This window comes from Chiloscyllium plagiosum, chromosome 10 (assembly GCF_004010195.1).
Source record: "Chiloscyllium plagiosum isolate BGI_BamShark_2017 chromosome 10, ASM401019v2, whole genome shotgun sequence".
NCBI lineage: Eukaryota > Metazoa > Chordata > Chondrichthyes > Orectolobiformes > Hemiscylliidae > Chiloscyllium > Chiloscyllium plagiosum.
In genome coordinates this window covers 10,078,568-10,093,437 of record NC_057719.1, presented here as the reverse complement: position 1 = coordinate 10,093,437, position 14,870 = coordinate 10,078,568, and the positions used below count along the sequence as shown (strand labels likewise).

The 14,870-nt window shown below is 43.0% G+C and overlaps 1 protein-coding gene across 38 annotated transcripts in view; it reads left to right on the top strand.

Annotated features, from left to right (window-relative positions):
* nrxn3a (neurexin 3a) overlaps positions 1 to 14,870 on the top strand; it is a 2,002,176-nt gene that overhangs the window by 423,985 nt on the left and 1,563,321 nt on the right. Inside the window, exon 1 of one of the 38 annotated variants that reach the window (XM_043697016.1) lies at positions 10,761 to 10,944. The exons of the other annotated variants lie outside the window; for them this stretch is intronic. Within the exon in view, the coding sequence (XP_043552951.1) occupies positions 10,866 to 10,944 (79 nt within the window). The 5' untranslated portion in view covers positions 10,761 to 10,865. Of the gene's footprint in view, positions 1 to 10,760; positions 10,945 to 14,870 lie in introns of those variants that run through there. 38 annotated transcript variants of the gene reach the window in all.

Sequence of the window (14,870 nt, the reverse complement as noted above, 5' to 3'; positions counted from 1 at the left end):
TTCTTAACTAACAAGGCAACCCCGCCCCCTCTGCCCACCTCCCTGTTTTTTCGATAAGTTGAAAACCCTTGCATGTTTAACTGCCAGTCCTGACCCCCCTGTAACCACGTCTCTGTGATCCCTACTACATCATAATCATTCACAATGATCTGTGCCATTAGTTCGTCTGCTTTGTTATGAATGCTACGAGCATTCAGGTAAAGTGCCTTGATGCTAACATTGGTGTGGGTCTGGCATCACATGCAGACTGGACCAGGTAAGGACAGTAGTTTCCTTCCCAAGAGGACATTAGTGAACCACATGGGTTTTTCCTGACAATTGATCATCATTAGACTCTTATTTACAAAATTTATTTTTTGAATTCATGGTGGGATTCAAACCCAGGTCCCCAGAACATTACGTGGGTCTCTGGGTGAGTAGCCCAGTGATCATACCACCAGGCCATCATCTTCCCAGGCAATGTGAGTAACAACTGAGGGTCACCACACCTCAGGCAAGGGGAGAGGTTGAAAAGGAGAATCTTTCATAGTCACCTCAGCTGGAATTAAACCCATGCTGTCTGTGTCACTCTGCATTACAAACATGACTAGCTAGCCAACTTAGCTAACCAACACTCATTGCAGGAGCAAGACAGAAATGGACGGCAGAGAGGTTTTGTGAAGGAATTCCAAAGCTGTGGGCCTGAAGCTGCTGAAAGGAACAGCCACCAAGCATGAAGGGATTAAAGCATGGAAGTTGGGACAAGAGGAGTGTTGAGATTTGGGAATGTTGTTGGGAAGTTGGCGGCGACAGGGAGGGACAAGGCCAAGAGGGATTTGGACAGATGGATGAGGGCTTTAAAGCCAAAGTACTGCTGACTCAACATCGATGTGTTATACTCTATAACAAAGGTAGGAGAGTGATTGATGGCTTTAAATACTATATCCAAATATCTTTGGATTCGAGGCAAATATCTTTATCAATTTTTGCAATTCATATTCTAACAACATTTGGGCTGATTGCTGCCAGAGAGCTGTTGCGGAATGAAGAGGGTGAATCAGTGAAGGAGACTGCAGGCACCCAGTGAAATTTGCTTGGGAACAAAATTGCCTTGTTGCTATCTTTAATCTTCATAGCTGATCAGCTGATCTTTGTTTGTCTGTTCAGCTTAGTAGCCCCTGAATAGATTGTAATCATTGAAAATTGGTGCAGAATGAATGCTGGATAGGTACTGAAGTGCGTGTCGGCTTGTATTTTCTGAACAAGCAGCAGGAGTTTGTTTTATTCATTCATTCAGGGGATGTGGGTGTCGCTGGTTGGGCCAGCACTTGTTGTTCGTCCCTAATTGAGCTTGAGAATCGCGTGAATCCTTTTTCATTCATTCAAACAGAGTTCCAATGGTGCTTTCTAAAATAACTCCAGAAAGGCCAGTATCCCATCACCAAGTCACTCTTTATTCACCCGTGCATAGTACATGACAGTGACTCAGCTAGCTCAGAGCCAACATGTATTGCCCATCCCTAATAGTTCAGAGGGCAGTTAAGAGTCAACTACATGAGGTCAGGAGTCATGTGTCGGCCAGACCAGGTGAGGATAACGAATTTCCTTCCCTGAAGTGCATTAGTGAATCAAATGGGTTTCCCCACCCCCAACAATTTGCAATTGTTTCATGGTCATCATAAGCTTTTTAATTCCAGACTATTACTGAATTGAAATTCTACCATCTGCATGGCAGGATTTGAACCTAGGTCCCCAGAACATTACCTGGGTCTCTGGATTAATAGCCCAGTGATAATACTACTAGGCCATCAACCGCCAGCTTGGGGCTCTATGTGTTCTGAAGAAAGGTCCTGGACCTAAAATATTAACCCGGTTCCTCTCTCCATTTCACGAGACCAGCTGAGTTTCTCCAGCAATTTCAGATTTTGTTTCGGATTTCCAGCCTCCACAGTTCTTTGTTTTATATTACTGAGTTGGCTGATCAGCAAGGTCATTGGATAGTGAAGCAGGTCTCCTCCTGCTCTTATATTCTGTCCTTCTGTGTTAAGCCATGAGTAAATGCGATTTTTTGTTCCGAGGGAGTCCCACATGCACGCACACATAATGCAACCAGATAGGTTCAGTATCAATTTCCAAAAGCCTGCCAGTTAACACAACCAATACATCTGTATGTCTTAAGAATGATGGTCAGCCATCTGCACAAGGCAACATTTGAACAAGCTAAGCATAACCATAGGTCAATGTACAAATCAATGATTGGTTGCTGTACTGAAAGAGAGACAGACAGACAGAGTGAGAGAGAGAGCGAGCAGTGTAAGAAAGGCCTCATGTCATTGAGTATTTCTAAATGTCCATCCCTACTGTGGTAGAATTGTGTGGACCTATTTGTTCTAGCAATTGCTATGAATCATGCTTGGAATCACAGCATGGTGAAGTTGATTCAGACATATACGGCTTTCCCAGGTGTGCAGTCAAAGAATTGAAATTATGTTTGTTTTCATTGAATAAATACACCCAGGAATATTTGTGTTTGAATTGTCAGTCTTTTGCGCAAGAATGCTTGGGTGAACCTGATGTTTTTTTAATTGAATGCATGATAAATCCTGGATAAATGTTAACATTTTAACTCATTAAATTATGGAAGATTGATTGGTATTTATTTAGCAGTGTGGCTGCCAATTTTACAAGAACATACTGTGAGACGTATTTTATTTTGCCCTCAATAGTGCAGCAGTCTCTGGTTGGATCTATGCAGAGAATTTTTATTTGGCAAATTTCCATTGATTTATAATCCCAGTTTCCTGAAAGTTTGTTGATGTGTTCTATGTCAAACTTAAAGGAATAGCTTGGGCAGATGCAGGGAAGATGTTTCTCCTGGTTGGGGTCTCCAGAACCAGGGCCACAATTTAAAGATGAGCGAGATCCCACTTAGGTCTGAGAATAGGAGAATATCTTTTACTCAGAGCGTTTGCAATCCTCAGTCAGTTCTCAGCGCAATGTTTGAGTATGTTCAAGGGAAAGATTGTTAGATTTCTGATTACCAGTACCCATGATATGCAGTGTTTTTAAAAATATTTTATCAAATTGTATGGTTGTTTGGTGACCCAGTGGTTAGCACTGCTACCTTACAGTGCCAAGGACCCGGGTTCAATTCTAGCCCCTGACAGACTGTCTGTGTCTGTGTAGGTTTCCTCTGGGTGCTCCAGTTTCCTCCCGCAGTCCAAAGATGTACAGGTTAGGTGAATTGGCTATGCTAAATTGCCCTTAGTGTTCAGGGATGTGTAGATTAGGTGCATTAGTCAGGGGTAAAGGTAGAGTAATAGGGAATGATTTTGGGTAGGATAGTCTTTGGAGGGTTGGTGTGGACTTGTTGGAATTTGATACAAAATACAAACAGTCAACAGATGTGGAGGTGCTGGTGTTGGACTAGGGTGGACAAAGTTAAAAATCCCATGACACCAGGTTATAGTCCCACAGGTTTATTTGGAAGCACTAGCTTTTGGAGCGCTGCTCCTTCGTCAAGTGGACTAGCTGATGAAGGACCAGTGCTGTGAAAGCTTGTACTTCCAAATAAACCTGGTGCAGTGTAACCTGGTGTCATGTGATTTTTAAACAGAGAACAATAGACAGCAATTTACAGGGGAAAGTGATGGCAAAGCCAAACCCCAAATCCCACTGTCCAACCAATTCACAGGGAAATGTGGACGGATCCCAAATCCCACCTTAATTTACCAAAGAAGAAACAGTAGACACAAAAACATGCAAAACACTCTGATCAGCCAAACAGTAAAACAATGCATGTTACACAGAGAGCCCTGGTAAACCAGCGAATGGCCTGCCCCTGCCACTTCTCGGCCACTCGAAGGCAGCCGGCAGCTACGTCCCTTCCAGTTCTTGGTCTGCCCTAACACACCTCTGGCCACCACTCAGACAATCTGTTCAGGTACCTTTCCAGGACAACAGCACTTAGGACGGCCGACCCGCTTTCCTATTCTCAGTTTGCCCCGACGCATTATATGGCCCATGGACTGCCCGTTCTATATCTCCCTGGGACAATAGTGATCAGGACGGCCCACATGCCTTCTAGCTCTCAGCCCACCCCCCTCCACCTTCCAGCTTTTGCTTTACCCTGACACAACCTTCGGCCACCTCTAGGACAGCCTGTCCAGCTCCTTCCTCAGGACAATGGCACACAGGTGGCCTACCCACCTTCCAGTTCCCAGAGCGCCTGGCATCGGGATGGCCTACCAACCTTCTGGCTCTGAGCGACTGGCATCGGGATGGCCTACCCACCTTCTGGCTCTGAGTGACTGGCATCGGGGTGGCCTACCCACCTTCTGGCTCTCGGAGTGGCCTCCTCACCTTCCGGCCCTCAGGGCGACCGGCATGGGGATGGTCTACCCCACTTCCTTTCCGGTCCTCAGAGCGACTGGCATGGGGATGGCCGACCCATCTTCCAGCTCTCGGGGTGACCAGCATTTGGATGGCCTACCCACTGGCTGGCTCACTGAGTGACAGCTTTCAGGATGACCTATGAACCTTCCGGCTCGCAGTAAGGCCTGCCAGACTCAGGGGTACACAAGACAGCACAGGTGATAAAACCAACCATCAATAATGCGGAGTCCATGCCCGTATGCGGAGTCCACATCCGTATGTGGAATCCATGCCAGTATGTGGATTCCACACCAGTATGCAGCGAATGCAGACCTCACAGCACACACACAGGTGTTCAGTTTCTATGGAGACCTGGTCCATCCACAGAAGCCCAGGCCCACTCACAGAGACACAGTTCACTTGTAAATGTGCAGTTGACTCTCAGGGACTCAGTCGAAACACCAAAAAGTCAAAACACATGCAAAAAGAAAGTGCAGACACTAAAAACCATAATACAAGGGCTAAGACCTGCATCAAAATCAACAAAAAGAGTAACACATAGTCTACAACCAGCCACTGAAACAACAGTTCCCCACGAGAACTGAAATACAACTGTGTGGTCAGCCAGCCCAGAAATCAGTCTCCAAGGAGGAACAACAGTAACAAGCTGGCTGTCTGGATCAGCCAATTCAGAAACCATTTACCAAAAAAAAAACAACACTAACTCACTGGCTGTGAGGCCAGCCATCTCAGAGTCAGTCACCTGAACTGAGGTGGTTCAAAATCCCCTGTTTTTATTTTTCTTTTCCTTTTTCTTTTTCATACAGTCCAGTTAAAGAAAAGACACCCAGGAACACAAAAATAAAGAATAAAAATGCTAGGAAATGTCTTATAGTCCAGGGAATTAATTTCTTCCCCACAGTATAGTGGCTGTGGCCAGCCAGCACACAATTCAGTCCTGAATTCAGGAGATTCTCTGAATCCCCTGTTTATATTTTTTTTTCTTTTTCGTTTTTCTTAGGGGATTTGGAATCCCTGTTTATACTTTTTCTTACCCTGCACTACCACCAGACAGCTGTTGTACTTATTTATTACCCAGCACCCATGTTGTGTGTGTGCAGGTGTGGAACATAGTGAGAGAAAATGATTGGAGGAATCTTTATTCATATTTCACCACCAGGAAGGAAACCCCTAAGTGGCCAGTGACAAGCAGTGCCCTCCTCAACAGAGCGCGGTGCTGAGTGAATCCCCTTTTTATCTTTGTATTTTTTAGCAGAACCCCAGACACCCCTTTTTTATTTTCCCCCACACTACTGCCTAACAACGGTATTGCTTATTTGTCCCCCGTATCCGTGTCGTGTCTGTGCAGATGGAGAACACAGTGAAGAACAAGTGCATAAATCTTTGTTTTATTTCACCACCAGGGAGAAAAGAAACATCCGAGTCGTCAGTGATAAGCAATGCCCTTCTCGACAGAGGGCAATGCTGAGTCAATCCCCTGTTCTATTTTTACCCCAACACCACCACCTAACTCCAGTAGTGCTTATATTTTCCCCAGCACCCATGGTGTCTGTATGCGTGAGACACAGTGAAAGGTACCAGGTGTACAAATCTTTATTCAATTTCCCCTGTTCTTTTTTCTTTTTTTTCTTTCTTCCTATGCTACCACCTAACTGTAGTAGTGCTTATTTTTTTCCCCAGCACCCATGTTGTGTGTGTGCAGACCAACACCAACACCAACACCAACACCGTCTGTGTGCATGAGACACAGTGAAAGGTACCAGGTGTACAAATCTTTAATCAATTTCCCCTTTTTTTTTTTCCCTTTTTTTTTCCCATGGTACACTCCTTTTTTTGTGTGTGCAGCTGTGAGACACAGTGAGAGACACAAAGTGCACGAATCTTTATTTCCCCTTTTTTTTTTGGCAGCTGTCTAGGGATAGTCACCTTCAAGGAGAGTCCTTGCACAAACACCCAAGTGGCCTGTGACCAGCAGTGCCTTTCCCACCAAAGGGCAGTGCTGTGTGAATCCCTATTTATATATTTTTTTTTTGTTTCTTTTTTTTTTTCCCCAGCACCCATGGTGTGTGTGTGCAGGTGTGAGACACAGTGAAAGACACAAAGTGCACAAATCTTTATTTCCCCTTTTTTTATTGGTCAGTCAGGGCTTCCAGATTGGCCCAGGTTAACAGCCCCAATCAAGGATCTTGTAGTCAACAAGATCCACCTGATTCCAATCACTACAAGATGTTCAATCAGCCATGATCACATCGAATGCTGAGGCAAATTGGATGGGCTGAATGGACTACTTGCATTCCTATACTCGTGAGTCTTCTTTGATTTCAAAAGATGCCGCTTAGACCTGCTTATAAAAGCATAAACTACACCTTTTGTTCTTGGACTGAGCATTCTTGGTTACCCATCACAATGTAGTATTGACATTTATGACTGGTTCATTGTAAAGACACTGAATGTAAGTGATAACTCTTCAGATGTTTCAAAGCAATGGAATTCTTTTTATATGCATTGCTTTGCTCAAATGTGAAGGATTGTTGATGTCTTCCATTACTAGAGTGTACTTTGTTTCCCCGCAGCTTGTTTCTATTCTCAATAAATTCACAATGTATTCCTGTAGCTTTAACATTGAAGAATAAAAAATGTGCTTCAATCCGAAGCATAGGGCATTTCAGGAATCGTTATAAATGCATCAATTTTCATCAGTCAAAGTAGTGGGTAGTCAGCCTAAACCATCTTTGCTTCAACATTGACCTTCAGCATTAGATAGTGTGGGCTTTTGTTTCCCAAAGCTAACTTCTTTTTTGTCACATGATAAGTAGGAGCTGAAGTAGACCATTCAGCCCATCAATTCTGCTCTGCTATTCAATGAGCTAATGCCTGATCTGATAATCCTCAACACCACTTTCCTGCCCATTCCCGATCACCCTTGAACCTTCACTGATTAACAATGCCTGTCTCAGCTACGAATGTACTTAATGACCCAGCCTTGGGAACCACCTATGGTAAAGAATTCCACAGATCGTAGAATCCGTACAGTGCCAAAAGAGGCCATTTGGCCCATCAAGACAGCACCAACCCTCTGAATGGCATCTCACCCAGATCCAGACCACCACTCTATCCCCATAACCCTGCCTTCCTCATTGCTAACCCATCTAGCCTGCACATCTGTGGGACAATTTAGCATGACCAATCCATCTAACCTGTATATCTTTGAACTGTGGAAGGAAACTGGAGCACCCAGAGGAGAGCCATGCAGACACAGGGAGAATGTGCAAATTACACACACAGTTGCCCAAGGCTGGAATTGAACCTGGGTTCCTGGTGCTAAGAGGCATCAGTGCTAACCACTAAGCCACCATGCTATCTACTGCCCCTGATTCACTACCCTCTAAGAGGGTATTTCTCAATAAAAATGTAACATGGATTTCACAGATTTAAAGTGGGGGGGAGGTGAGTCTTTGTTTAAGCCAGAGGACTGCAGCTCACTGCTGAAAGGGTATTAGAAATACAATACAATACAATTCCCTCTATTTCTGATGAAGGGCTTTTGCCCGAAACATTGATTTTCCTGCTCCTTGAATGCTGCCTGAACTGCTGTGCTTTTCTAGCACCACTCTAATCCAGAATCTGGTTTCCAGCATCTGCAGTCATTGCTTTTACCTACTCAATTCAGCACAGCAAAGGAACACCAAATCTTCACCAATTCTAATCCTTATTTACACCCGCTACTTATTGCCTATATGCAGTTTCTATCCCTCTGTTCACCTTCCGTTCATGTGTCTATCAACTTATACCTTAAACATTAATAACATACCTGCATCAACCACTTCCATTGGCAGTGCATTCCAACACCCCCCACCTTCTGTGTGAAGAACTTTCCTTGAATTTCTCCCTCAAATAGAAACTTTTTTGCATTAAAAAAAAATAGATTTGCAACTACAAAGGAACAGACCAAGTCCTGGAAATATGGACTGGTGACCCTGACCTTTTGGACCAGACAGATGGCCCCGTTCCGTATTGCAAAGTTCAATATCTCTCAAGCTCATTGGAAACACTGGACAGCAAGTTGCAAAATGACCATTAAAAAGTCTTACGCATCTTTATTCTAAGTTATTCAATGTTGTGGTTCCATAGGTCAAAATATTTATTTTTCCCCTGTTGCTGTGTCACTAAAATGAAGGCAGTTTTAATGTGTCTGTCAACTCCATGATCCTCCTTCAATGAGTGATTGATAATACGGTGATGTTGGATGAGGGATGATTTTTGATAAGGGAAGTATTCCCAGCTGAGTGGGTTTAAATCCCATTCCTTTAACTTGAGCTCACAATCCAGGCTGATGGTACAGCAGGGATGGTGACGTGGTAATGTCACCCAGTGCATAATAGACACAAGCTCAAATCCCACCACAGCAACTGCAATTAGGAAAGTCTGAGTCTGCAAGATTCTGAAGGGGGAGGGTGAGCAGCCAGAAGTCGTGGTGCACATTGATACCAATGACATAGTTAGGAAAAGGGATAGTGGTAGCAGAGTCAGAGACATTAAGACTGTTTATGTGACTGCTGAAACAAGCACATGGATGGCAGTAAATTGAGGGGTGTGTTGATCTTAGATTAAGATAAGTGCTCGTCACAATGTTGTGGGCTGAAGGGCCTGCACTGTTCTATGTTCAATTCACTGACTGAAATTTAGGTTAATGTTACCACTCCAACATATGTTTGAAAGAACATAGAGATTCAAGTTGAAATTTTGACTCTTTCTACAGTACTGAGTTTCTGCAGCACTTTGTTTGCAATAAAATCTGGAACTGGGCTGCAAGGTGGCTCAGTGTTTAGCACTATTGCCTCACAGTCCTAGGGATTTGGGTTCGATTCCAGCCTCAGGCAATTGTGTGGAATGTGCATGTTTTCCCCGTGTCTGTGTGGGTTTCCTCTGGGTGTGCCGGTTTCCCCTCTCAATCTAAAGCTGTGCAGGTTAGCTGCATTGGCCATGCTAAATTGCCAGTAGTGTCCAAGGATGTGCAGGCTAGGTGGGTTAGCCATGGGAAAAATGAATGGGTCTGGGTGGGATGCTATTCAAAAGGTCTATGTGGACTTGATGGGCCAAATGGCCGAGGTCCACACAGTAGCAATTCTATGAAAGTTTGTCTCAATAATGGTGACTGTGAAAGCTATCATTGATCTTGGTTTTAAAAAAAAGCCTATCTGGTTCATTAATACCCTTTAGGAAGGAAACCTACCATCATTACCTGGTCTGGCCAAATGTAACTGCAGACCCACAGCAGTCTTGCTGTTTCTTAACTTCCTTCTCACTGCCACTCCAGGGCATTTAGGGCAACTATTGATGTCCAAATGCCAGCAACAATCGCATCCGATGAAAGAATAAAGAACATGAGGTGCATTCTTTTTTGGGTGCAGTTCCCATCTGTGAATCGTGGGAGAGTCTGGGACCAGAGGACGTAATCTCAGACAAAATGGAGTGCCAATTTAAGGCTGAGATGAGGAGGAATTTCTTCTCTCCGACAGTTGTGAGTTTTTGGAACTCATTGCCACAGAGAGCTGTGGGGCCAGATCCTTTATATATATATTGAAGGCCAAGACAGATTGATTCCCCTACTGATCAAGAATTGAGGGTTATCAGCAATGCCCCATGAGGAATGAGGAATATCCCATTATCGTATTGGATGGCGGAGAAGGCTTGAGGGGCTAAATAGTCTGTTCCTGCTCCAGTTTCTATCATCTAAGGTCTTTTTCAAATGGATGCAAGTGATCCCACAGCATTAAATTGAGATAAACCAAGGACTTTCTTTCAATAACCTGGTCAAAAATCATCTCTCAGCTAACATGGGATGTGGGCGTCATTGGCTTGACCAGTACTTATACCACAGAGGGCAGTTTATAATCAACCACATTGCTGTGGATCCAAAGTCACACATAGGGCTGGCCAACTTTGCTAAAGGACATTAATGAACAGGTGGAGTTTTTACAAAAATTGGCAATGGCTATCACTAGTCAAACTTCACCCTCTGTTGTGATGGGATTCAAGCTGACCCCGTCAGGATATTAGCATAGTTTTGTGAATTACTAACTCAGTGACATTCCCATTACATCACCACCTTGCCTACCTACTGAGTTATCATCCACTCCATTTGGAGTGGTTTGCACCACGCTGAGATGCACACTCTGAATTTACCCAATAATGAAGAGGAGCGCAGACCACTGACGGAAACGGGCAAGTCTCTCTGCACGTGCAGCTGTTGAAAAAGATATCGGTGATTTTTTTCTTTTGACTGTGGACTTTCTCAGTTGGACAGCGATCCACATCAGTGAGCAATGTAAAAAGCCAATTGTTGATCTTTACAGATGGGCTGCCCTGCATTCGTGGCATAATTACACATCACATGCCAGGAAATGAACAGAATAAAAATTGAACAAACATATTTATTTGTCTTCAGTTGAACTGCATCTGCTGCTCTCAAGAAAAACCCTGTAGCCATAATGATGACAAATGGAAGCTTGATATTAACTGCTGCAATAGCCCATATTACCAGCCATTTTACAGACTCAGGAGGAACACGTATGTATGATAGTTGACTCTCTGTCGCTTTATTTTTATTTGAAAGAATGAGAAAGCACTTGACTGGGAACTATAGTTCACACCATCTATAAAATTGAATTAACATTCAAACTGTTTGTCACAATGAATCTGGTTTGCTTGCGGCGAGTGTGCTGAGACTTAGATTGCTGGGTGTTACACTCGAGTTGGAGCCTTTATTGTGGCCATGGTAAAAATAAAATGATTCCTCTGAATGTTAAGCTTTGTGTCCCTCAATCCCTGCATCCTGGTATTGCTAAGGAGAGAATGGCTCACGGTGAATGGTCACCGCCATTTCTCGAAGTTTCCCCCTTCGGCTCACCAACTTCTTTGAGACTTCCTCAAGTGCCAAGAATTCCAGGATTGTTTAAATATAATCTGGAGGACTAAATTGCAATGAACTCCCAACTGCTTACACTACAGGCTGAAAGTGCGCTGATTTACTTTCAATGATTATTATTTGACTAGATATCTTTTCCTCTTATTTTCAATGTCCTTTTACTTTCTCTGTTCTTGTCTTATCTAAATTCTATTACCTAACATTAGGAGAGTTTAGCCCAATGCACCGACCTCAGTAGCAGACGGATAACATTCTATAATTAACGCCTTTCAATCACTCTATGATTCAGTTGAATGTTTTATTGCAGTTGCACCATGAGTTCTGGTATCATCTTTGTTTTAAGTCTCTGGTTTGATCATTGTTTCTCAGTTAGCAAGGCAGTTATATGTACGACATCTCAATGTGAGAATAACTTGTTGAGTCATAGCATGGAAATAGATCCTTCCACTAAACTTGTCCCACCAAACATTTCTTATGAATCTACTTATCCAAATATCTTTTAAACGTTGTAACTTCTATGAGATGTATGGAAGATGCACCCTGACAGTGCTGCCATCCTTCAGGTAGTGTTTGTTCCCGACTTTGTCCATCCTAGAGTCAGCACAACTAAATCCAAAGATTAAGGAGGAAAGGGATAACATCGTGGCATTATCGCTAATCTATTGATCCAGGGACCCAGGGAGGTTTGGTGTTTAATATTTCTGTGATCTGTGCTCAATTCCTTGTGAATTTGAATTCAATCTTTTTTTAAAAAAAAGCTCTGGAATTAAGTGCTTAATGATAACCATGAAACCTTTGTTGATTGTCAGGGAAAAGTCCATCTGATTCACTAATGTCCTTCAGGAAAGGAAACTGCTGCCTTTATTTGTTCTGGCCTACATGTGTCTCCACAGCAATGTGGTTGGCTCTTAACTGCCCTCTGGGCCATGAGAAACAGGCAATAATTGCTTCCGAGACACTAGGAATGAATCATGCAGGAATTGGTTTGTTCAAGCCTTCCTGACACTATGTAGGACACCAATTACATGATGCCAAGTGAACATTTATTGAATTTGTTCAGGGCAATTTACGTATAGCATTCCAGTAGTAAAAACCAAAGCATTCACATGTCATAAAGCTAGCCATGAGTAGTCATTGGAGCCAGTTGTAGTTGGAGATTCCAAAAGATAGTTTCGGATTTAGTTTGATCCTTAGTGAAGGAATGAATTTAATGTTAGAGTTTAAAATATCATGTGCACAAATCATGGTTTTGATTATCTGTTGCCTGAGCTGAATTCTTGAACCTACCTTGCAACTTGATTATGAAAAGATAAGCAGCATTCAGATGTACTGGTGGTGACAACACGAGTATTTTCAGAAAAATGTATTAAAAATCTATAAGATTAAAAACAAGGGGTAAATCTTTTAAAATGAAAGGCAGGAAGTTTAGAGGTGATTTAAGGAAAAACCATTTCTCCCAGAGGGTGGTGGGAGAATGGAATGGACTCCCTGCGAGGGTAGAGAGTCAAGATGAGAGTGGTGCTGGACAAGCACAGCAGGTCAGGCAGCATCCGAGGAGCAGGAAGATTGACGTTTCAGGCAGCAGCCCTTCCACAGGAAGGGCTGATGAAGGGCTCCTGCCTGAAATGCCAATTTTCCTGCTCCTCAGATGCTGCCTGACCTGCTGTTCTTTTCCAGCACCACTCTAATCTTGAATCTGATTTCCAGCATCTGCAGTCCTCACTTTCGCCTCCTTGACAGGGTAGCTGAGATGGGAAACCCCGTAACTTGTAAAAAGCACTTGAAGTGTCATAACATTCAAGGCTATGAGCCTCGTATGGGAAAGTGAGACTGGTGTATGTAGCAATGTATTTTTGATAGTACAGACTTGATAGGCAGAAGGGCCTCATCTGTACTGTATGATTCTATGAATTGATGTTCTAGAAGATTGCATGGATTTGATTGAGTTTAATTTTAGATTTGTTTTTCTTACAATGTGTTAATTTCGTGTGTATTGAGGTGGTGAGTATTAATTGAGACCTCAACTGCACTGATGGGCTGAAACTGGATTGCTAGCTTGGAGTTGGATGATGATGATGATGATGCATGTGTCTGTGCTGAAAAGCTTCTAAATATATAAAAGCGAGACTACTGTTTGATCTTTCTAAACCTGATTATTTGAATTCTGATTATTTAATTAGTCTTGTGGCAAATGTTGAAACAGAGAAAAATAGAAAGGGAAATTTGATGATGATTGTGTAAACTAAATTTTCTGATCGTCTTGAGAAGTACAGCACACAGCGTGATTCGTGATCTTCTGTTATTGCTCACTCTGTGATGTGTGTAATGTGTTTACGGAACATTCTGAAAGGATAGTGCATCAGAGCCACAACGAGAATGCAACAATTGAATGCAAATTTTGTAAACTGCTTTGATTTATTTATTCAATGGACAATTTTTTAAAAACATGAGCATTGCTGTTTCATGATAGGTTAGTACCACAGGGTCTGATGAGTGAAAAAGGAACCAGAAAAATAATACAATTTGGTTAATGTATTAAAGTATCTCAGGGTCTTTCAAGCAACAAATATGTAATGCAGTTTGACATTGAGTGTTATGGCAGGTGACCAACAACTTGGTCAAAAGCTTGTGGAGCATTTTAATGGATTAATTAAATTTGAAGAGATGGCAGTGTTTAGGGAGAGAGTTTTAGAGCTGAGGGCTGAGACCAATGCTTCCCAAACATTTTCCTGCCGCAATCTCATTCCGCGGTTGGATAATTGTCGCAAGGCCTCGGAGAGAACTGTGGGAGTGAGGGCCCATTAGGGCAAGAGCATTGGCCTTATCTATTGATGGCCATTACTGCCTCGCATCTCACAACCCCAAAAATGTTGGCTCGTGACCCCAACTTCAGGAAGCCAAAATCAAAGTTTGAAAATAATATCAATTTCAACATTCGCATCCCCATTTTCCAATTTTGCCTTTCTGTAAACTCTGCCAACCTTTGAAGTTTCTGTGTTCCTCTATTTCTAGCATTTTCAGCAACATGGTTCTATCCCCAGGAGCCTTTCAATCACATTCAAGCTCAGTAATTTCCTGGCCAAACCTTTCTGCATCTCTCCTACTCCTTTAGGTTCTCTTAAAACCTAACTACTTGACCAGGCTTTTCACCACCTGTACTGATAGCCCCTGATCAAAATCAGAAAATGCGAGAATTAAAACACTGGATGCTGGAAATCTGAATTGACAACAGTAAACACTGGAGAAACTCAGCAGGTCTGGAAGGTCAGGAGAGAAACAGAGTAAACGTTTCAAGTCGGATACGACTCCTCTTCAGTTCTCGAGTTCTGAAGAAGAGTCGTGCAGTTATACAGGCCGGAGTATCATGGTGTCTGTGCTAACGTAGCAGCCTCAAAAAGCTGATACTTTCTTCACAGACCTTGCCAGACTTGCTGAGGAGTTTTTCCAGAACTTTCTGTTTTTAATGCTGGAAATACTCAGGAGGTCAGACAGTCTCTGTGGAGAGAGAAACAGAGTAGTAGGGGATTTGTGGAGGAGATTCAGAGTCTTCAAGGATGAGGTGATGTGC